The 24,872-nt window shown below is 35.6% G+C and overlaps 1 protein-coding gene and 1 pseudogene across 2 annotated transcripts; one reads left to right on the forward strand and one right to left on the reverse strand.

Moving 5' to 3' along the window:
* The first annotated feature begins 252 nt into the window (after positions 1 to 252).
* Positions 253 to 17,738, forward strand: LOC132032809 (myosin-1). 2 transcript variants are annotated; one of them, XM_059422553.1, is made up of 22 exons: positions 253 to 1,227; positions 4,733 to 4,834; positions 5,476 to 5,622; positions 5,721 to 5,871; positions 6,024 to 6,051; positions 8,107 to 8,272; positions 8,375 to 8,438; positions 8,560 to 8,573; positions 8,672 to 8,756; positions 9,309 to 9,412; positions 9,558 to 9,696; positions 10,985 to 11,103; positions 11,210 to 11,362; positions 11,438 to 11,527; positions 14,856 to 14,933; positions 15,100 to 15,258; positions 15,352 to 15,764; positions 15,852 to 15,987; positions 16,079 to 16,208; positions 16,288 to 16,434; positions 16,645 to 16,712; positions 16,872 to 17,738. In XM_059422553.1, the coding sequence occupies exons 1-22, from the start codon at positions 940 to 942 to the stop codon at positions 17,535 to 17,537; spliced, it is 3,447 nt and encodes a 1,148-aa protein (XP_059278536.1). In that variant the 5' UTR covers positions 253 to 939; the 3' UTR covers positions 17,538 to 17,738. The 2 variants fall into 2 exon arrangements, with proteins under 2 accessions (XP_059278536.1, XP_059278546.1); XM_059422563.1 differs by having other exon boundaries at positions 254 to 1,227; positions 5,479 to 5,622.
* Positions 17,739 to 21,510: 3,772 nt separating this feature from the next.
* On the reverse strand, positions 21,511 to 24,589 carry LOC132032827 (casein kinase 1-like protein 1; annotated as a pseudogene).
* Positions 24,590 to 24,872: the final 283 nt, after the last annotated feature.

Genomic DNA, 24,872 nt, shown 5'->3' on the forward strand with positions numbered 1-24,872 from the left:
ATAGAGACAAATGGCATAGATACATACTCACCTCATAAAATAAACAAAAAACTAAATAACCTGTCGTGTTGGGCAAAAATCCAATTTTTTTATGGTTCAAACAGTGTGAAGACATTTTAGTCATTTCACTACCTTATGACATGTGAATTTGAATATATTTTAAATTATGGTTGGTGTTCAAAAAAAAAAAAAAAATTGAAATTTGGAGGCTGTCACGGTGACACAACCCACCCCCCACGCCTCTCATCTCCTTTTTTTCAAAATGCAGTGTTTGTGTACAGTGAAAGACCAAACATTCACACAAGGGAAAAAGAAAAAGAGAATAAAGTAAAGCTAAAGCTGTTACCTTCTCTATTTTCTATACTCCTTAGATTTGCTTTTGACCCTTTCTTTTTCTCTTTTTTTTCCTTAGTTTCAACTTAATATTTTCTCTCTTCAAAAATATAGTCATCTTGGGAATTTTGGGTTTACTTTAATTTTTATTTTACATTTTTTGTCATATTTTCTTGCTAGATAGATCTTGGGTTTGTCCTATTCTTGTAATGCAATTGTTTGAAGCTGTTAAGTGCTTCTTAATAGATCAATATCTTATGGGTTGCCATTAGATTTCTTGGTTTTTGCTTAGTTCAGTTTCTTTTTGAGGAGTTTGTTGTGCAAAAATTGAATCTTTGAAGGGAAGAATTTGTAAATCAAGAAACTTTTGTTGGACCCAATTATTTATTTTGGAAATGCTATAAGTGGGAAATGATGTTGATATTGGTGAGTTAGGAGACATTATTTGTTGTCCCCTCCATTAGGTTTGGCAGATAAGCCCACTGGGACCTTTTTGATTCACTTTATTTGTAGAAGAAGAAAGAAAAAAAAAAGTTAACTTTTTTGATTCAATTATTAGAATCTTGATTGTGTTGTTTTAAAGCTTTATTACTTTGAAGAAGAGAAATGGCAGAGAGAGTTAAGGGTGTGGCATCCCTTCAGTCCATTAAATCACTGCCAGTGGGATATGCATTCGATTTGAACAAGTCTGAGACTGTGAATCATAGAATGGAATCCAAGAAGGAGGCTAATGGTAATGCTGATGGTTATGTTGATGAATCCCCTTATAGTAGATTGAACTTTTCTGTAGAGGAAAGCCCGTCTAGTGGTGATGATGATCCGAGTGCCAATGCATTCGACTCATCTCGTGTAGAATCAAAATGGAGTGACACCATGTCTTATGCGACAAAGAAGGTACTCGATAATCATAGTAGATTGGTATCATCTGTTTGTCTGTTGGTTGCTTGGTTGACATTTAGATAAACCATCATATTCGGTTCCTCATTAATGCATCTGGTTTATAATATTGCTGGCTAAACTACTTATGAAAGTCACTTATGCTTGTACACCTTGATGTGATTTGTGAGAATGGTTGAGAGCTGATTCTTAGCCTGCACTTTTTGAGGTATCAGTAGCTTCTTAGGGAGGACAACTTTGGTATCCTTTCTTTCAGGAAAATGATAAGCTAGTCTACAAATGAAGCACTGAACCAATTATCTTTATTTAGATGTAGAGTTTGAAAGGTAAGATCTTGGAAGATATTTTCTAGAATGTCAAGATATTAGTGGTGATACCTTAAGAATTTTGGAAGCTAATTATATCATTCTCGATTCATAAAAATATGACGAAGGGGTTATTTTTAGATTTCAGTATTTTTGATAGGATATTGTGATTATTAATGTGATGTAGGCCACAAATCAGCACTGGATCATCTCTTTTCTTGTGTTGTCACTCTTTTCCACACTCTTGCTTTTGTTCGGAGTTGAGTGTTGTGCTTTCGGTGGATATCAATTTTAGCTGCTTTTTCGAAACATGAAGAGGCATCATTATTAATTGTCGGTAGTTCACATTTTATCCGTATATTTATTTATTTACTTAGTGCTTGTAAATTTTACTATAGCTGTTTGAACAAATCAATTTTCTCCCCTTTTTTTAACTAATCCAGAAGAATCTCCTTTTTGGGGAAAACCTCTCCCACAATGGAGTTAGTGTATATATCAAAATGTTATCTTACTTAAAGAAACTTTAGGAAATTCTAGATCACATGTTTCTTGTGCCTATCTTAAATACTCAAAGCTTACCATTCTGTAGTAAGTTAATCTTTTACCTATGGACTCCTATCATTTGATTGGACTGCAGTATTTTCTTGTAAACTAGACTGTCATGACATAGTTAGTATTTCATCACTCAAAAGAAATGGTGGATAAATGCTCTTTGAAGAATGTTGCCTTTCAAATCTTATACAACCGCGTAGTTGTTCATTATGAAAGAAACAGTAGCAATGCGGATGAACAATGGAAACATCCTTGTAATTAAGGTAGTGTTTCATACAACGGATGACTCGCCATAAAGGAATGAAAATTTAGAGGGGTTGGTAGGATTTTCTCCAAGTATGTTGTCTTATAGTTTGAAGATTTTCTCTGATCTGTAGCTTGGAAGGGAGCATCCAGAGAGCTTTTGTTTTTTCCCCAGTATCCGGAGAAGAAAATGCTTTATGAACAATGAGATATATTCTTTTTGTTATTAAGGGTAGTGTTTCCTACTATGGATGAATCACCAAGAAATGGAATTTTACAAGGGATGGTGACATTTTCTCCAATGTGTTGCCTGTTAAAGGTTGAAATTTTCTCTGATCTGGTTGCTTGAAATGAAGTCCCAGAGGTGGTTATGTTAATCTTCATAATCTGGACAAAGAAGAATGCTTTATCAGCAACTGTCTTTTCCTTTCTGTTCCCAAGGCGATGACCTAGAGTTTGAGGTACGGGAGTATCAATCTGATGGTGACTTGGTGTGAGGCCATCTGCTTCAGCCTGTATGAGCAAGATCCTTAACAACCTGTGCTTGTGGGCTGGATAGGCTGTCCAGTGGACTAGTTGACGTGTATACAAGTTGGCCCAGATACCATCGATATCTGCAACCTTTCTGTAAAGAATGAACCTTGGGCCTAACTGAACCCCAAAAGCTAGCTAATGAGGGGAGGATTGCCCAAGTCCATATAAAGAGACCAAGCCTCCCATCCCTAGCCGATGTGGGAGAACTCAACACTTTCTACTAGGAATGTCTTTCTGGAGATTCTCTTCTGTGTTACAGTTAGAAGATGATCAACTTACCATATGCAGTGTGAAAATAATGTATTAAAGTTTCAGCACATAGAGGTTACTTACCTAGTCCTCTTTTTGTCGAATGAAGTATGGATTTGCCATCATGTGAATATCAGAAGAATCAAACATAATGCATGCTGCATCTTTTGTTCTTAGATAAAGACTATCTCCCATGTTTCTCATTATGTAATTGGCTTGTGAATTATGAGAGATGCATCTGCTTCTGACAAAAGGCTCGGTGATTCGAAAGTCTGTCTATGTGCTTACCAAGGAGTATGGGGCGATACATATTGGTCGACTTAAAGGATTGAATTTGTGAGTACAGTAGGATGTGTGTAGTAGACCAGTTGATTTGGGAATATCTTGACAGGATTACAGAACTTTCTGAAGGAAAATCTGGGACCTTAACTTTTCAATAATTTCTGGTATTGTGAGTGATTGTAGAGTATTTCTTCTGGTACTAGTTTGTGGTTATGCTCTTAGAAGAGTTTCTAGTTATACTAACTTGTGTTCACTCCTGTTTCAAAAGGTTCATGCTTAATTCCCCTCTTCAGAGTTCCAGTACAATTGGTATTTGCCCAATCAATTTAAAGGCCGTGCAAATGGATGGAGTTTGTGAACCAAACAATTTATCCTTTTTGGATTTTGTTGAAGACATTATAATATAAATAATAGTTTCACGTAACAGTTTAAGCTTTTAAATGAGTTAGTGACATATTTCAACATGGTACAACAACAGGTATAAGTCCTGTTTTCAAGTCTCACCGCCACCTTTAATCAAAAAGAAATTTCTCCGTTCTTGACTCAGGAAAAAGAATCTAGCCCATACGTGAGGGGGCATGTTGAAGACATGATTAAATAAATAAAAGTGTTCCCTTTCTAACAGCTTAAGCTTTTAGATGAGAGTTACAACTCTTGGAAAGTTGTTGAATGATTCGAAGTAGCTTTGAAAGGTCTCTGGAGACTGGAATTAGGGGTTTTGGGTTTTTTTTTTTTTTTTGGGGGGGGGGGGGGGGTTGGAGAAGGAGCAGTTATCACCCATTCATGAAGCTTGCAAACATAGAGATTGTTTTTTGATTTTGTGAACATAAATCTCACTGTTTCTGTGCAACCCGTAAATTTAGACACAATGTAACCAATTACAGGGGTTTTCATTAATCCGGATATATTTTATTGGTTCTCGAAAAGTGCGTTGGATCTTGTGAGATGGCTGGTGGCTAATTATTTACAGGATCATTTGTTGGTGTAGCTTTGGCAAAAGGCAAAAGATGGCTTAGTTGATCTCAACTGTAGACAGCTTTTAGAAAAATACTTAAGACTTGAAATAGTCAATGATATCCTTCCAATTGTTATACTTTCTTGTTTGAATCCTAGTTCTTTTGAATTTATGTTGGATTTGGGTTGCGATGTAATACAAGTAATGTTCAACAGTGCAATTATTTACCTTTACAATGATTCCCCCTCCCATATGTTATGTGTTGGGTTGTTTTCTACTGGCTTGTAGTCATCATATGCTGGTTTGAATGCACAAAGATATTCCCCTTTTTCAATGATTTTCTTACCTTCTTTTTTGAACTTTTGGTGTTGACTTGTTGCAGAAGCTTCATTCATGGTTTCAACTAGCTGATGGGAGCTGGGAGCTGGCAACATTCATTTCGAAATCTGGAAATGAAGTTCTCATATCATTGTCTGAAGGAAAAGTAAGGCAGTTTACTAAGATTCTTTCATCTTTTTGCCTACAGAGCTTTCTGATAAAAGAAACAAACTGTTTCGGCAGTTCTCTAGTCAATCTGTTCAAAATGTTGAAAAGAAGGGATGCCTTAGAAAACAAAAAGAAGTGTGTTTATTTCTATTTGTGAAGGGGAGCCTTGGAGCGACCGTAAAGTTGTCTCCGTGTGACCTATAGGTCACGGGTTTGAGCCGTGGAAGCAGCCACTAATGCTTGCATTAGGGAAGGCTCTCTAAATTACACCCTTCGGATGCGGCCCTTCCCCGGACCCTGCTAACCTTTGGGGGGGGGGGTGCTTTGTGCACTGGGCTGCCCCTCCTTTTTTTTTTTTTTTAAAAAAAAATTTCTATCTGTCCACTCTCATTCTCCTTTCCTCATGGCCTTTGTGCACCTTACCCTTGTCCTGCTCCAACCATTTTTCTCCCTCCCCAGATTCCAAGTCCCTTCGACACTTTTTCCTAACCCAAGTGCTCTATGTCTTACCTGTCGAAGTTTCTTCCAAATTTGTTTTACAAACGCATCTCATTCTTCTTGAAATTAAAAGACTTTTCATGCTTACTGAGGGTTCAAGTTTATGATTTAATCTCACGCCTTTTTTGTTCTTGGTCAAAGCAGGTCTTAAAAGTTAAAGCTGATGATTTAACACCTGCAAATCCTGATATTCTTGATGGTGTGGATGATCTTATGCAATTGAGTTATCTAAATGAGCCATCAGTGCTGTACAATCTTCAGTACAGATACAATAGAGATATGATTTATGTATGCACACATTTCCCTAATTCAATTGTAGTTAACTTTTTTCTTGAGTTTTCTTGTTCTTATGCCTTTTTGTTTCTTATCCTCTTCACCTCTTTTAGACAAAAGCTGGTCCAGTTCTTGTTGCCGTGAATCCTTTTAAGAAAGTCGCATTGTATAGCAATGAGTACATTGAAGCTTATAAACGTAAATCCGTTGAGAGCCCACATGTATATGCCATCACAGATATGGCCATACGAGAAATGGTTCGAGGTACTGATGTTATATATATATATATATATATATATATATATATATATATATATATATATATATATATATATATATATATATATATATGATTGAGGCTGAACATCATTCCTGGTAATCATGATAAATCTTACATAGTTCTCTTTTTTCTGCAGATGAAGTGAATCAGTCTATCATTATAAGGTCAGCGAGTTAAATGTCTTTCGGTTTTCATTTTGTTTGTTGTCTTCTAAAATCCACTTTCTTCTAGTATCTTCAGAGCTGAATCTCATCTAACTAATATGCACTACTTTAAATTTTTCTTCTTAAATGTTATTTGTCCCCATCACTTTATTGTCCCCGCTCGGGCAGTAAGTCCATGCTGTCGAGCTCGGCATGTACCGCTTTTACTTACTGGTCCATTCATGTACCTGTGACAAGGAGAGAAGTTATCTTGAAAGACTAAAAATCTCTCAACCATATTGACGTTATTGAAAGAATAAAACCACATTGGAAGCAAAGAATCCATCCATAAAGGCGAACAAATGTTGTATCATTTTACGTGCTTATTGTTTCTCTTGCTCCAACTGAGATTAATCTGACTCAAGCTATTGTATATTTGTATGAACATGTATATAAAGACTTTCTAAAATGTTGATATCCTTTATAATAGCTGGTTCGGGGAACAAATAGGGGGACCAATCTCCTTAGTTACTAGACATGATTAGGTAGATGAGAATCAGAAATTACATTATCTAAATTTAAGTTCAAGAAGCAGAAAGGACATAATCTTAGAAGGAAGAAAATCTATGACATTGCTATCTTTTCTGTAATGAGATGGAGGAAAATGCTAACTTGCTTTCTCATATTTCAATGGCTGCAGAGTGTTGGTGCATGCCTTTTAATTCGGGGGTGTGTCAGCAGTTGATGCCCAAAAAAAAAAAAAAAGTAAACTTGTTTGCTAGGGAAGGTTTAGGTAACGGCCGAAAATGATAGTGGCAATCTTTTCTAAATATATGCTATTTTCCAAAATAACACAGTTTCAAAATGTAAGAGCGCTACACATGATATGTGGATAAGGCGCATGTTATGGGTTCGAACCTGCCGCAGACAAAATCCTGTATTTAATCGGAGAAAGTTAGAGGGGCCGAACCATTGTTCACCTTAATTTGAACTGTGCGCCATTGGCCTCGGGGATTTCGCAGCTATAAAACAAAGGCAAGGACATAATCATAGAAGTATGCAATCTCTGTGACTGCTGTCTTTTTACGTATCAAAGGGGAGAAATGCTAGCCATGTTTTACTGCACTGCGAATGGGCAGCAGATTGATAGTTGTATGCTGCCAAAATATTTAATTATTTGTCTTTTGCTAGGGAAGGTCTGGATAAAGCCAGGAAAAGATAGTGCGGTAATTAGGTCCTATCTTTAAATGTATGTCTCATCAAAATAAATCAGTTTTAAAATGCATGTTTTCATACATATGGTTAGAGAGGAAGAGAACCTTTCAACGAGAGGTAAAGGCCATTTTTAAGGCCTGGATTGTCTGAACTTCCTTTTTGATTGATGTAATGAGAAGTTACCTACAGAGTCCTATATTTTTCTGACCTTTTCTGAAGGATATTCAAATTTTACAGCCCCCTATTTTTGAAGCAGAAGTTAAATTCTGATTAACTAAGTGCCTCCCTCTTCTCTTTGATTATAATTGTTTCACTGCATATTATATATAGGTGCAGTCTTTTTTTCTTAATACTGCTATTTCATTACATGTTTATATAGTGCAATGATAGTATCAAGATATGGAGAATGTGGTCCATATGCACTTTGGCACAATTAGTATCACTAAGGATATTCTTTTTAAGAAAAAAAGAAATAGTAATAAGGAGATTACTTTTGGTAAACTCAGAATGGGCATGATTTGTTTGATAATTTGGTACTCTCGCTTGGGGGCTTACATGAAGTATAAATTCTTATAGTTTAGGCTGATTGGCATTTTCTATTGTGCTTATTTCCTGCTAGCTGGAGTTAGACTAATATACATTCTTTTGTTTCTACATCTTTTCCAATTATTGCCTAATCTATGCTCCGACTAGTAGTTATATCAACAGTACTCTTTGATTATTACGAATGATCCTCTTTGATTTCCCATAATGCATGTGATATATCTTGACTTTTAAGAATATCGTTAGTAGTAATTTATTGCATTAGACCATCTTAGATAATCTGTATCCTATAATAATCCTTGCTTTGTTCATACCCAGTGGGGAGAGTGGAGCTGGCAAAACTGAAACAGCAAAAATAGCAATGCAATACTTGGCTGCCCTTGGAGGTGGTAGTGGAATAGAGGATGAGATTCTGAAAACAAATCCGATTTTAGAAGCCTTTGGTAATGCTAAAACGTTAAGAAATGACAACTCAAGTCGATTTGTAAGTAGTTTTCTTTTAACCGGAACTGGATTTTGACTTTGTAATCATATTTCAAGATTTCTGTTCTAAGTGTTTGAGAAACTGTTAACAATTTTTTGACAGGGGAAGCTTATTGAGATTCACTTTAGTGAGACTGGAAAAATATCAGGGGCTAATATTCAAACATGTAAGACAGTAACCTGTATGATTTCATTGAAATGAATTTTTTATACATAAGTCAAATCAAGTGGCTGACATGTATTTGCATTTTTCCTTTGACTGCTGGTGTGGTTTCTTGATCTTCACAGTTTTACTTGAAAAGGTACTTTTCCCTTCAAATTGCCTTGGATCGACAGCAAATCTGATTATATATATATATTTTTTTTAATACAAACTTAATGAAGAAGTTTTATGGAACAGTCCAGAGTGGTTCAATGTAGCGAGGGAGAAAGGTCATATCATATATTTTATCAGCTCTGTGCAGGAGCTCCAGGGGCTCTCAAAGGTATGAACTGATTATCTATACGAGGGTGAGATTTTCCTTGTATGATCTCTCAATACATCTTCTCTAGATGTTTTTCCCTTGAGATACGGCTGTTATATGTTTGCTCCATATTTTTGGTTGGCACTTCCATTGTTTATAGTAAATGTCATTGAAACCGTTAACTACTTGTGGATTATTCAGAGGAAGATAGTGCACCTTAGTTGCAATGCACATTGGTAATCTTTATTTTGGTTTCCCCGTCCTCCTTACAATCCTTTCCTGAAAAATCTGTATGTGCTTGCAATGAGGATGGAAATATAGCATATGCTAATGAAGCTTCATATCAATATATGAGAGGTTTTGGATGATAATTGCATATACAGGGCAGGTACAGTTCAACAAAAATGGAAGTTAGATTGAATGATAGTATGTGCTAGATTTGTAGTGGTTGCTGATAGGTACTATGGCTAATATAAACTTAAAACCAAGTACTTTGTTTTAAAGTTACAAGTAATTACTATATTTGTCAGACACTTAGGTGTTATTTCATTTCTCTTTGTGCCTCATCTGCAGAGAAATTAAATTTGAAGGATGTGAGTGAGTATAACTATCTGAGACAAAGCAATTGCCGTTCAATTTCTGGGGTTGATGATGCTGAAGAATTTCGTATTGTAATGGTAATATTCTTCTAGTCTTGCAAGTCAAGTTTGATCCTTATTCCACGAAAAGATGATTTCACTTTTTATATTTTGGCCAATTGACTTTGGATCTTGTTTGTTTCTTTAAACTTGTTGAGACGCTAAATATGGTGTGTTGTTTTAGGAAGCACTCGACGTTGTCCATATCAGCAAGGAGGATCAAGAGAGTGTTTTCTCAATGCTAGCTGCAGTTTTATGGCTTGGAAATATCTCTTTTACAGCTGTTGATAATGAAAACCATGCTGAGCCAGTTGTGGATGAAGGTAATTTGGAAAGTAAAAAGATTATCACTTCAGCTATTTGTGGCCTTTCTAATTCCTAATTGGCGGTAGTCTGTTTTTCTTGGCCACCTTCCTTTCCCCTCTTTGATATATAGTACTTTGGTTGACTCAAGTTGAATTTTGTAGATAACTATGGGACATATAAGAAAAGTAATTTTTTTTAAAAAAAATGCTAGTTTTGATAAAAAATTGGATGTAATGTAACCGTGTGATACTGGACCAACTTTTAGACTTTGCATAACCACTTTAGAATCCTTAAGGCATTATTTACTATTGCCTTCCTTTACCTACATAAAACACTGAAGAGGGGCTGGTTCATGGTAATGAATGGTGGTATCGGTTGGGGCAAGCACAAACTCGTTCCCGCAGCCCTTGTTTTGATTCTGCATCTTCACGTGACTCAATAGGAGAGATTGACCTATTTCATACTTCTTCAAATAGCAAAGATCTTCTATTTGTATGGCCATTTGCAGAGCGCATCTAGTTCCAAGTTTGGATAAAAGAGGAGGATTGCAGTAGGTTGACAACTAGCTTCAAAATTATCAGATTATGAATCATCTTGATAATAAATGGCAGAATATAGAGGAAAGCTCAATGATCTACAATCTCACGGAATCACTTCTGCTTAGTTAAGAACATAACACAATGAAGAAAGAAAGAAAGAATGTGAACATTTAACTAAAACCTTAAGGCTGTTGGTGGAATGACCCATCCCCTTATAGACCTCTTTGGATGCCTTTTACGCCAGATGTTGAGCATTATATAACTCAATTTGAATTTGAATGCTGACTTATGAGTACGAGGATGGGCTTACCAATTGTTGGTTCCAATATCATATGAAAAATTTAGTATCAACAAAAGTGGATCGGTACATTACCATTATAAGTCTGTAGGGTGTCATTATATACCTATGTGGGACGTATAACTCAACAAAAGGATTTATACGAGCAATACCAATTTGTGACATATTTAGTTGTTGCACTTACATTTGGTCGATGTTTAGGAAGGGCTCTTTCTAGACTAATTAAAGCTTTTTAATTAGGGTAGGCCTAACAATTATTAATATAATTAGAGTAGAATGGCTATAGAAGTTTCGTGTAGCTAACTTCAACTAATTTGAGGTTAAGATGCTGGCGATTTATATTGTATATCAATCCTAAAGTATCATAGGAGTATCTTATTAGCTTTGTCAGTTAGAACTGTCTAGTTTCCCAAGAAACTACAACGGTAGCATGCTTTATTATTGACTCTATGATGTCTAATTCTGTAGGCCTAACAACTGTTTCCACTTTAATCGGGTGTGGTGTGGAAGAGCTAAAACTAGCTTTATCAACTCGGAAAATGAGAGTAAGAAATGATGATATTGTCCAAAAGCTAACACTATCTCAGGTAATGATTTGTTATATGCCTTGCTGAAAGCTTGTTAGTTGCGTTTGACCAAATGGACCATTTAAGAAGTACTTGAACAATTTTGATCTTTCTGTCAATTTGTTAGGCTACTGACACAAGAGATGCATTGGCAAAATCAATTTATTCTTGTTTGTTTGACTGGCTCGTTGAACAAATAAACAAGTCACTTGCAGTCGGCAAACGTCGAACTGGAAGATCTATCAGCATTCTTGATATTTATGGTTTTGAATCATTCGAGGTATGGGGTTTACAATGCTTGGTTCATTCATCTTTCTTTTATTTCTAATTATGCTGACTTTGATTTCCTTCCCAGAGGAACAGCTTTGAGCAGTTCTGCATTAACTATGCCAATGAACGGTTGCAACAACACTTTAACCGTCACTTGTTCAAGTTGGAACAGGAGGTGATGACCCCTTTACTTAATCCTTTTAGAAACTGATGCCTTGGTAGATATATTTGCACCTGACTTTCAACTTCAAATCAACCTGATTTCAAATCAATGATTCGAAATCATGTCCAAACGGTTGTATTTAGAGACACTTTAAAATTTGATTTTACACTTAATGAGATGATTTATCGCTGCACAAACGTCTATGACTTGTTTTAGACCACAAGTTTCAAAGTCTTTCTTTCTTAAATTATTTGCCTAGTCAAATAAAGCCACATAAATGAGACGGATGGAGTAGTAGATTTCAGCTCTTACTATATGCCTATTCGACATGTGAGACTTCATATGATGAATTATTAGATCAAGTAAATTCATAAAGTATACTCCACGTGTCCCCAATTTATGTGTCACCATTTATGTTTTAGTCTATCCAAGAAAAGTGCCACCTTTTTATGTTTAGAATAGTTTAACTTAAATATTCCCATTTTACCCTTAATGTGATGATTTATAGTCATACAAATGTCTATGGCTTGTTTTGTGCCACAAATTTCAAAAAGTCTTTCTTTCTTTCTTAAACTCCTCATCTAGTCAAACAATGCCACAAAATTAGGGACAGAGGGAGTACTTATTTTATAGGCTGAGACCATGTAATACCAATCTAGAATCTGTTGCCATGTAAGGTTAAGAATTTTAACAATTTTTCAAAGATCTAAATTTTGTTAGAATAAACATACTGCTTTATAGTTCCATTTTTGAACAGATGGTGACAACAGATTTCTTTTAAAACTAACATGATGCACCTTTCCAACTTCCTTTTTTAATAAATGTCCCAAGAGGAATTACGTCATTAATGTGACACAGTGAATAGAAATGAAGGTGATATAATATAAATGCCTGACTGAGCATGATCCAGCCTCTTAGAAGTCAGATCAAGAAAGTTTTTTTTCCTTTCACAATGGTGCTGCTTCCTAATTATTAAAACATCCATCAGCTATTCTGTCCAATAAGAGGCATTTCGAGAGCAGCTCCCTGTTGTTGGAAGGAATGACAGATGGCATTCACTTGGAAAGTTAACCTAAACGAGTTTTACATAATGATGTGAAAGAAGTTTATTTTCAATCTTATCAAGAACAATCTTTATCAATATTAGCTATTGAGTTGGATTCTTTTTCTTCATGGGTTTGTGGATTTTAATTCCCAAGCATAGAAGACTTTACCCTCCTAGGTATCTTGAGTCAGTGAAGGTGGTTTCATCCGTCTTCCATCTTCTATGCTTTTTTCGCTTTGCAGGAGGAACTTTTAGTTTTACTGTTGGTTGCATAATTAAAGAATGTGAATATTAAGTATTGGAAGAAGGGTGCAAGAAAATAAGAGAAGGGAAGAAACTTATCAAAGACATGAATTGATGAATACAAGACAGACCTATTTATAGGTGTTAGATACAAGACATGATATTTGTCTAATGTGGGATGATATCTTACGCTAGAACATGTTTCACTCTTTCTTCACACCAACACTCAACATTCTGACCTTTACAATAAAAAGTTATTTAAAAACACTCCTCCAAAATAAAGTGAGAATAACCTTTTCTTTGTAAAGTTTTGCATCTGCTTGATGCTTTTGAATATGAATATAACAACTTCATCAAAAAAAAAAAAAAAAAAAAAAAGAAAGATCTAGTTTGTTAATTTTGAAAGATGAAGTAAATAATGCTTAAAACATGTCGGAAAGTTGCCGAAAAATCTCTGGACCCTCGAATCTTGCACGAGAAGTTCCTAATTGAACAATGGTTGGAAAGATGCATGCTGCCTGGTGTTTTAAAAGGCAGTTTTGGGACTCGTCTGGGGGCTCGCCCGGCGGGGGGGGGGGGGGGGGGGCACTGGCAAAACGCCTCGGGGCTTACGTGTGGGGCTTAGTTCTGTGAGGCTTACGCCCTAAGCGCCCGATTGTACGCCTTAAACACGCCCAATGCTCGGGGCTCGCTTAACAGTTCTTACACAAATTATGTTTCTAATTCCTTAATTTAACACTGTTGACCCTCATAATTCTTTAATAAAATGATGTTTAATAGTTTTTTCATCTATAGAAAATTAGAAATAAGAAGATTGAGAGTAACTCAAAATAACAAGCCTTAGTATTGCATACTTACTAATTGAGAACACGTGAGTTTGAATAGCAATTAACATTTGTTTTAAAAATAGACAAACGTATTTTACATCTTCACTTATCATTGGTCTTCTTGTTTTTGTCATGTCTCAAAATTATCATATTTTATTATTTCACTATTTGAAAAGAATTTTGTTTTTATTCATGAAGGAGTGATGTTTTAATTGTAATACAAATAAAGTTTATTGATTATTTTCTTTCAGGGAGGTAACTTTCATAGTATGATAGTAATGTATTTTAAGAAATTGTGATTCTTTTATTGTTTGAAAGTAAGATGTTAGAGTTGATTTGCATCTCATAATAGCTTTTATATCATTGCATTATTTATACTTGTAGAATCATGTTAGGAGTTTTAATTTCTATGAGTTTCTTTAATGTTTTTAATTTTTTAAAACTATTAATATATATTTTATATAATTTTTGTTTATTATATTATTTTACTATATTATAAATTAAATATTTAAAGATTTACGCCCCATGCCTCGGGGCTTACGCCTCGCCCCGTGCTAAGTAAAACGCCTCGCCTCACGCCTCCGCCTTTTAAAACACTGATGCCGCCTTAGGGAAATGTCACCGAAAGGAAGCATGGTGCCACCAGAACGGTCACAAGGAAAGGTCATGACGCAGGTGGAATGGTCACTGGAACGATCAATTTTATTATTGTTGTTGCTTACATTTATTTGTCTTTATTTCTTTTTTAATGTACTAAAGGATATACAGTAAGTTTGCTCCAAACATTTTAATTGTCACAGCATTTCTCAAAGAAATAGTTAAATAAACAAATAATTGTGACACCAACATGTTGACTTCAAGGGGGTTGTTTAATTTGATTCTACCTGCCTCGGGTTGATCTTCTATATTTGCTTCTACATACTAAAGGCTTCTTTAGCAACTTGTTCATTTATAACAAAAATACTGATTTCCAATCCATTGGCTGTTACCTAAGAAGTCTCGAACCTTATGGTGGAATAAGGATATTTTTGTGTTAAACATAAATACTGTTTGCAAATCCACCTAGCAGAATTAGGTGGCAGCTCTTTTACTCTGACATGCATGACCACTAGGTAACTCAAAGGATGCTTGTGGCTGTGGTTTAGTAATTTTCGAGGAGCTTTAGTTTGTTTTATTTGTATATAGCCATATGTAACTCTTCATTGACAGCTGATTTTCTTTCCAGGAGTATATTCAAGATGGCATTGATTGGACAAAAGTTGATTTTGACGACAACCAAGATTGTCTAAATCTGTTTGAGAAGGTTTGTATGTGCAATCTCTTAAATGTCCTTATCCATTTATATTGTTTTCTTTAGCGAATTTAGAGTTGTCATTAAACATTTTATGCAGAAACCAAGATTGTCTAGTGGTTCTTGAAGTATATATCTGGTTCAGCATATTGAAACTTGTCTTTTCTGGTTTATGCAGAAACCACTGGGTTTGTTATCTCTGTTAGACGAGGAGTCCACCTTTCCTAATGGCACAGACATGTCATTTGCCAACAAACTCAAGCAGCATCTAAATTCTAATCTTTGTTTCAGAGGGGAACGAGGGAAGGCTTTTACAGTAAGCCATTATGCAGGGGAGGTATGACCTACTTGTTTTGTTCCCCCAAATAACATTGTGATGTGAATGGCTTGTTTATGTTTACTGGGAAATGTAATAATTGTTTGTTACCAGGTAACTTATGATACAACTGGATTTCTAGAGAAGAATCGTGATTTACTGCATTCCAATTCAATTCAGCTTCTATCTTCTTGCAAGTACCGCCTTCCTCAAACATTTGCATCAAATATGCTTTCTCAATCTGAGAAGCCTGTTGTTGGCCCATTGTACAAATCTGGTGGAGCAGACTCCCAGAAATTAAGTGTTTCCACAAAATTCAAGGGACAATTATTCCAACTGATGCAACGACTAGAGAACACGACTCCACATTTCATACGTTGTATCAAGCCCAACAATTCTCAGTCTCCTGGAAAGTATGAGCAAGGACTTGTATTGCAGCAATTACGATGTTGTGGTGTCTTAGAAGTAGTTCGGATATCAAGATCTGGCTTTCCTACCAGAATGTCCCATCACAAGTTTGCTAGAAGGTAGGTATTATCGATCACTAATGCTTTATTATCTGGGTTTCATTTCCTTGAGTTCTTACTTACTGGAATTCATTCTGCATGCATCAGGTATGGATTCCTTTTATTAGACCATGTTGCATCACAAGATCCACTCAGTGTCTCAGTTGCAATATTGCATCAGTTCAATATTCTGCCTGATATGTACCAAGTTGGCTTCACAAAGTTGTTCTTCCGAACTGGACAGGTGAGCAAGACCACCAATTATCTCCTTGAATAATTATTTCTCCAAACTAAAGAGCATTGTTCAATATACTAATTCAAGTACCTCTTTTCAGATTGGGGTTCTTGAAGATACCAGAAATCGCACTCTCCATGGCATCTTACGTGTTCAAAGTTGTTTTAGAGGTCACCAAGCTCGCCGACATCTCAAACATTTTCAAAGAGGAATTGCTACACTTCAGTCATGTATGTGGGTTTGATTGAACTGTTTGCTTATTGGCTTATTGTAGTTAGGGTTTATGAATCATGCTAATTCTCTGTGCAGTTATACGTGGTGAGAAAGCTAGAAAAGAATATGCAAACTTACTACAGAGACACAGAGCAGCTGTGTGTATACAAAAGCAAATAAAAGGCAGGACCAAAAGGAAGACTTACGAAAATGTTCATGATGCATCAATTGTCATACAAACTGGTAATTGATCAATTTTTCAGCCATGATTGAATAACTTGTTTTTATTTTGTATGATCGCTACTTTTTGTGCTTTATAGTGTTTTAGACTCCTCTTATTTGTTAAAGTGATATATTTACTATATGGATTTTGACTTGCTCATCCAATAGTTTTATCCTGGTTTTTAAAACTTAATGTTGTAGTTTTTTAACCTCTTTGAGTTTCTTCTCCAGTGATTCGTGGCTGGTTAGTCAGAAGATGCTCAGGAGACATTGGACTGTTACAATTTGGAGGCAGAAAGGTAATGATGGGTGGCCTTAAATTGGGGATGACAATGTCTCTTTGTTGTGTGCTATATTTCACTCACTGCTTATTTAAGTTTGTTAGTTAACGTTGACAAAAGCATACCATTAGCGATGGGCCCATTCTCTTCTAATCCTGGTTAGCTTCTTAATTATAGGGTAATGAGTCAGAAGAGGTGCTGGTGAAATCTGCTTTCCTGGCAGAGTTACAACGTCGAGTCCTTAGAGCTGAAGCTGCTCTACGAGAAAAAGAAGAGGAGAATGACATACTTCACCAGAGACTACAGCAGTATGAGAATCGTTGGTCAGAGTATGAGTTGAAAATGAAATCAATGGAAGAAATATGGCAGAAACAAATGAGATCGCTGCAGTCAAGTCTTTCCATTGCAAAAAGGAGCTTAGCCCTGGATGATTCCAGCAGGAGGAACTCTGATGCATCCATCAATCCAACTGATGATAAAGAGTCTAGTTGGGAGACGGGAAGCAACCATAGGACCCGAGACAGCAATGGAGTAAGACCAATGAGCGCTGGTCTTAGTGTCATAAGCCGATTAGCCGAGGAGTTTGAGCAGAGGAGTCAAGTATTTGGTGACGATGCAAAGTTCTTGGTGGAAGTAAAATCAGGTCAAGTTGAGGCTAACTTGAGTCCAGATCGTGAGCTAAGGAGGTTGAAGCAGATGTTTGAAGCTTGGAAGAAAGATTACGGGTCAAGATTGAGAGAAACAAAGGTCATTCTGAATAAACTGGGCAGTGAAGAAGGAGGCAGCAGCGACAAAATGAAAAAGAAATGGTGGGGAAGGAGGAATAGCACAAGGTTTAACTAATATTGCCTTCTTATTTTGCATTGAGTTGGATCAAAGATTTTGCTTTATATACCAGGCAGGTGTTGTGCAGTGAGCAAGTTTGTATAGAAGTGAAAGGGATGTTAGTACCATGTGAGACTCCTAGTATGTAATTTGGAAATACAGCGTTTCTGTAAAGTTAATCATTGTTTATGATATATCATATTTGTGTTCAAGAGCTCATTCTTTAGCAGAAAAGATAAGGTTACAAAGATCATATGGTATGGAAATGGAAATTGATTGTTTTGCCAAGAACAATTAGAATAGATTATTGAAGCAGAAACTGACGCACAAATAAAATATGGAGTTGCTGGGCAAATTGGTAGAAGTTTAGAGAAGATGAAGTTTTCCTTAAATCCAATTACCAAACGTATATCATCGCGCTCATACAAACAGTTCATTCGTCCCAATTTATATGATGCACTTTGATTGGAAACGAGGTTAAGAAAGAGAATTTTTGAAACTTGTGGTCTAGAACAAGTCAATAGACGTTTGTGTGGTTATAAACATTTCATTAAGGCTAAATTGAGAAGTTTCTTTGTGCGACAAGCTAAAAAAAGCGTTTCACCATAAATTAGGACAGAGTAAGTATTAGCTTTGCTTTTTTGGTGTTAGTTTAGTTTCATTCACGATTCTAAAAAGAATTCATATATACCGCAAATTCTGCTTCCTTTGGACAGCTCTACTTTATATTATAGTAGAGCATGACCAAATGAAGTTGAAAAGCCCTTGTATAGGGTGGTTGTCACCTGAAACGACATAATCATCAGAATACAAAATAATTTCATTAACTGAATGAATTGGTGCCTACACCTTTCTGAGCTCTTGCAACATGTGGAAATTCTACTAAGGTCTGATAATGTAGTATCATCGAAAGGATAGTTCAAGGGTTAAAAAAAAACATAATTCAAGCAGTAGTTTTATAGTACAATAGAGGTGGATATTCAAGAGAAAAGAAGAGAATTATAGACTTGTATACTAAGAAATCGAAGAGCAAGTTGTTCCATGATTCTCTTTTCCGTTTTTAGCGGGCTAACCATAATACTTGGTCATGTGAATAAGGTTATAATTTAGGAATTTTTTATTCAATTACCCAAATTAAGGAAATATCTTTCATTCTATACCAAATACCTATTCCTATTTTGAAGGAATTGAAAATACCAATTTTACTGCAGTGATTTTGTTTCTATTTATCCGCAATGAACCTGCATTTTTATTCAACCCCCACTGAGTGTATCTATAGAGCCTTTTAAGTTGGTTTCAATAAATACAGTTATTGTACTACAAATGTATAATTGAGCATAATAATAATATACATAATGTTATATTTCATATGCGTATATGTGATACGAATTAAAGGAGAGTTGCTTAATAGGATTGTACCAAGGCTAGTGTATGCTTGTACTTGGTAGTTATTTTATTATATATTATCTAGTATGTATTATTATTGTATTATCTTTTCCTTTAGCGTAACTGGATATTTATTTATATATGAATGAAAATATTGTTATCTCTAGCAATATAGTTTTTATCTTCCTTCTTAGCTGTAATTCTTCTATGCGTATATGATGTTGAATATTATATGTATTGATATTTTAATTATATATTATCTAGTATGTATTATTATTGTATTATCTTTTTTTGGCGAACTGGATATTTATTTATATATGGAAAAAGGTGTAAATATACCCTCAACTTTGTGATTTAGCGCAGATATACCCCTCGTTAAAAAAAAAGTGTATATATACCCTTTTCTTGACAATTTTTTTTGTGAAAATCATTTAGCTTATTTTTTAATTAAAAAAAAGGTCACGTGGCTTTAAAAAAAAGTCTACCCATTTTTTCTTTTTTTTGAGTATACATATTTTTCTACAGTCACATGGTAATTTTTTTTCCTGGTGGGTCGGGTCTGGTTCGATTAAAAAAATGGGTAGACTTATTGTTTTAAAGCCACGGGGATATTTTTTTAAACGAACCAGACCCGACACACCAGTAAAAAAAAAATTACCATGTGGCTTTAGAAAACTATTTCTCTTAAAAAAATGGGTAGATTTTTTATTTTTTTTTAAAGCAATGTGGCATTTTTTTAAATTAAAATATAAGATAAATGATTTTTTTTTTTAAAAAAATCTGTTAGCGAAAAGGGTATATTTGCACCATTTGTGTAACGGCAGGGGTATATTTGCACCATTTTGTAACGGTAGGGGTATATATACATAACTTTTTTAACGAGGGATATATCTACTCTAAATCGCAAAATTAAAGGGTATATTTGCACCTTTGCCCTTTATATATTAAGGAAGTACCTTAGTAGTAGCAGTAGGGAATACAAATTCACTGTCATGGATAGTGATTACATATTGTTGGCTAAGCTTGCCAAGTTATTATCTGCAATTTTGATCGGATATACAGCTGTAACATTTATACCCGAGTTATATACATTTATACCTACGTTATACATGAAATGAAAATTTATGCATGAGTTATATACATTTATACACACATTATACATTGAATGAAAATGTATGCATGAGTTATTTATTACGTACATAGATCATAAAATAATTTATAAGAAAATCTAGGTACTTACAATTAATCCATAAAGAGGGTATAAATCTTTTTTTAAGTGGGTATAAAAAAAATTAATTGTAAGGTTCCACTAAAGAACATTTGATTTGAAATTTTATGGTTGGTGAATATCAATGTTTGCCATTTTTTCATGGGTTAATTGTAGTACCGAGTTTTTCTCCCTCTTTCCGTTGTTTTCCTAACTGATACGGCTAGAATAATTTTAAGGCTACTTAAATCAACTTTTAAGGCCATCCGGGTAATTTAAAATCTAATGGCTGGACATTTGTGTTATTTCCCCATGGAAAAAGTTGTTGTAATAGATCAATTGGAGTAACCTGATGAGATGGATGAGAAGAACAAAAACAGCATGAACCACTGGATGTATTTTGGAAGATGGAGACAGGTCCAATTTGTAGGCAACGTTGATAATGCATTGCGCAATCAGGAAGTGGCCAAAGAATCGTCTACTCAGCTTGGTTTGACGTTGCAAATGCAGTGCTAACTGACGGTAGGGACATAGGTGAACATAGCCAAAGCCAATCACGTTGACGAAGAGAAGCAGTGACATTAAGATTAGAGTAAAGCCTCTTTGATATAGCTCAAAACAGTTGGCAGAGGACGACCATATACCACCTCAAATGGAGTTGATTAGAAATATGACGGTAGCTAGGAGGTAGTATACCAAGATTCTGCCAATGACAATAGATAAAATCTGCAGTGAAGCAACAGAGATACATCTCCATACATCTTTTAGAGCCTCGATTTGACCATCGACTGCAGATGATAAGACGAACTGATAGCCAATTGTGTCCCTTGAAGCCTGTGTAGCTCGTGCCATAATTCACAGAGAAAGAAGTAATCTCTATCAGATACAATTGTGGAAGGAAAGCCCAGGGAGGCGAATAAATTCCTGAAGAGATATATCAGCCACTTTGTGACTGCTGAAGTTGGTGGGCATAGCAATAAGGTGGTTGAATTTGGATAAACGATCCACAATGACTAATATAACAGGCGACCATGGGAGGGTGGCAATCCTATAATAAAATCCATCGAAGTATCCTCGAAGAATGGAAGCAATGAAATGGTTAGCCATTGTGCAAATGACGAAATCAATGCTTGGATTGGCGAAAATGATAAGCTAGTTTCAGAATTAAAAACTAAAACCAATTATCTTTATTTAGATGTAGAGTTTGAAAGGTAAGATCTTGGAAGAAATTTTCTAGAATGTCAAGATATTGGTAGTGATACCAAATTCTGGAAGCTAGTTATATCATATTCTCGACTCATCAGATTTTAAAATAATTAGCTAATATTAACTTTGGCCAACCAAGTTCTAATCACCGTGAGAAAGGGAGAGATATTGCAGAGAAATGAAGATATCACAACCCTAAGCCGTAAGCATGCATTACTAGAACACAATTATCCGAAAACTGTATGTACTCAACTGAAAAGTAGAGGCTTGAGGAATTTTAGTATTACAATGGCCAACGAGCAATTTTTAACATTTGGATAGAATTATAAGAAGACTATAGACGATACTACACTGCATGGCATTAATTTATACAAGGATCCATTCCATGTCTGAGTCAGGTACAAGGATCCATTCCATGTGTGTCAGGTCCCTAAATAAAGCAAACCATGTCAGATATAAGTGAAGCATTTATGAAGAAAACAGAGATGTAATACCACTTACAAGAGGTTGAGAAGGAGGAGTTGCAATTCTAATCCAATCAAAAACACAGTCAAATTGAAAGCCTGCAAAGGAAAGAGAATTGTAATGGAAAGCAAGACAACATATTAACAGACAAAGCTAAAAAAGCATCTCATTAAGACCTTCACGGATGAAGAGATCGCGGAATATTTTCTTCAGATAAGCATAATCCGGTTTATCCTCAAACTGGAGAGAACGACAATAATGGAAATATGATGCAAATTCAGTTGGATGACCCCGACATAAGTCCTGCAGAAACACACATCAGCAGTTAACTGGAGTAAAAAGGAGTCCACACCATATTTGCGAATAAATTTATCTATTGACCTTCTTGTCTCTAATTTTCTCACGCTTCCCCTCCTTAGTTCGTGCTGTGATCCCTTGCCAAGGAAGACTGCAAATAAATAGATGTCAAACACATGAAGGCAGGCAAAGGCAAAAACAAGGAGGAGGACAGATTGCAGCAAAAATCACCTTCCTCGGAGGAAGTGCATAAGAACATATCCAAGAGATTCCAAATCATCCCTCCTGCTTTGTTCTATAATTTCCAAAATAGTCAAAACACAGTAAGGTTCATCTAACCAACTCTAAAGAATAACAACACTCACCGATACCAAGGCGAGTGTTCATGCTAGCATATCTTGGATTGCCTACAAAGCTTTTGTTCTCTCTGCAGGGCCAAATACCCATGTAAACTAACTGACGTAATAAGATTCAGATACACTAATGCATGGTCGTAAAAATCATAAAATATCCTAGAACACACAAGAGATACAATTCTAAGCTGGAATAAAGAGATATTCATAACACAATGTTTTCTTTAGGGAAGGAGAGGGAGTGGTAGAGTAACTTTCAAAAGTTAAGTACAAATCATCAGTCTCCTCGAGGGTGTGGTGGAGTATTTTTCAAAAGTTAAGTACAATCACTAGTCTCATCCTTGTTTCCTTTCCTTCCAAATCCTTCCACCCAAACATAATAATGTAAGTGTTCTTGGTAGGAATACATGCATGCATTAAAAGCATATCGTACATTTCGCATAATAGCATCATTATAGGCAAGTCGGAGTATCGCACCATCATATTAAAATCTAAAAACAACCCTACCTATAACTTTACTCAACTGACGCCAACAGGACTATATCATTTTTTTTTAAAGAATAACGTAAATATTATTAGTCAAAAGCGACAATAAGAAAGTGATGTGATTACAACCTAAGATACGTTGCTCGGATTTGTACATAGATGATTTAAGTTCAAATAGCTTGTTCCAACAAGTAACCACAGCAACACAGTTGCATGTCAATAAAAAGACAAGGAACATTGTAATGTTCCTATCCATGGTCACATGCTACTCACATGCTCTCTACTTGGCCTCATATATATAGAATATGTTGGCATTGTTTAACCTAACACTTGAAAAACTTAAAAATCCAATTCATACAAGTGCAGCCGCCACAACCCTCTCAAGGTGCTCCCAAGAACAAAGCTCTAACAATCAGAAGGACCAGTTCCCCCACTGAAGATGCGTTAGGTCCTTAGTTTGTTGAGAGACTTTGTCTTTTGTTCTATAAAATTGTAAACCTACTCTTCTCTTTTAAGAAGCTGTTTGTAGGTGGTTGAATTCTCAAAGGCTGCTTGTAGGAAGTTTATCTTCACAAGCTTTTGAGTGGTACACTAGGCTAGAGTTAGTCTAGGTGTATTAGTTTGAATTCTTAGAAGTTGTTTGTAGGCTGTTTACCTACTTAAGCTTTTGAGGGGTACACTTGTCTAGAGGTAGGCAAGGTGTATTAGGTAGCTTGGCTAAAGGTAGTCAAGAGTTGTTTACAATAGAGTTATTGTAAGGGTGAGGGATTAAGAGTTTTAATTCCTAGGTTGCAATAAGTTGTAATCTAAACATTGCTCAGTTTAGTGAAGTTGGAAATCCTACTGGGGTAAGTCGTGGTTTTTAATCCCTTGAGCAATGAGTTTTCCACGTAAATATCTTGCCTTATTTACTTCTTGCAACTATCAGTTGAAAACAGTTTAGGGACCAGGTCCCTTAGACTGTTCCAGTAAACTCTTAGGTTGTGAACTATTAAAGTGTGAACCCTTAAGTTCTATCAGCAACTCATAATCAACTTACCTGTATGGAATGTGTTGGCGACTTGAAGAGTCTCTGTACCTCTTGGCTAGACCAAAGTCAATAATGTAGGTCTGCATTTTAACCCAAAACGAAGTACTATTAAAGAAACAATAAATCCTGCAAAACATGGAAACAAAAGTAATAAGAATATGGGACCTGAATTGCACGTCTACCCAAGCCCATGAGAAAGTTGCCTGGCTTGATATCTCGATGTAAAAATGAGTAAGAATCAACAAATTGGACACGATTTATCTGCAGTAAATATCACCATATAACCAACACATTTTAAGAAGGTAAAAATTTGTTGCATAAATTAAAATTAACCATTTGATCTGCAAGCATCAAAACTGTCTTCAGGGAAAACTTCCTACCGCAAAAATTAAATGTATCTTCGAGACTGGGTCCAAGCAAATCCATGACCGTAACATTGCGATCTCCGTCCACGCCAAAGCACAACACATTTGGAATTCCAGCTACAAGAGAAGTACTACAATTATAAAGCTAACCAGAACAAACTAGACAAGTGACTAGGAATACAAAACAAGATAAACCGTTACTTCCTCCCTGAAGAAGTCTATACAACTTTGATTCAAATAGCAATTGAGGTTTCTTTGGATTGACATTTTCCTGCAAAATATTTAACTGTAAGACAATACAGAGCAATAGCGCAGCGGAAAAATTAGAGTGGCGTACCTCCGGCCATTGTTTCGGAATCGTCGTCGGTTTTCTCCAACTCCGGTGAGCCTTCTAAGCACTCAGAATTCTCACTAGATGGTGTAGTTTATTTTAAGGAGGTATTTTCTGTGCTTAGGGACCCAACCAGTGCATTTCATATATACTGTTCTACCATCAAGAACAGTTATTTGACCGGATTTAAATGGGCAGCAGTTTCAGATAAGGAAAGGAGTTAAAAA

This window comes from Lycium ferocissimum, chromosome 2 (genome assembly GCF_029784015.1).
Source record: "Lycium ferocissimum isolate CSIRO_LF1 chromosome 2, AGI_CSIRO_Lferr_CH_V1, whole genome shotgun sequence".
NCBI classification, from domain to species: Eukaryota; Viridiplantae; Streptophyta; class Magnoliopsida; order Solanales; family Solanaceae; genus Lycium; species Lycium ferocissimum.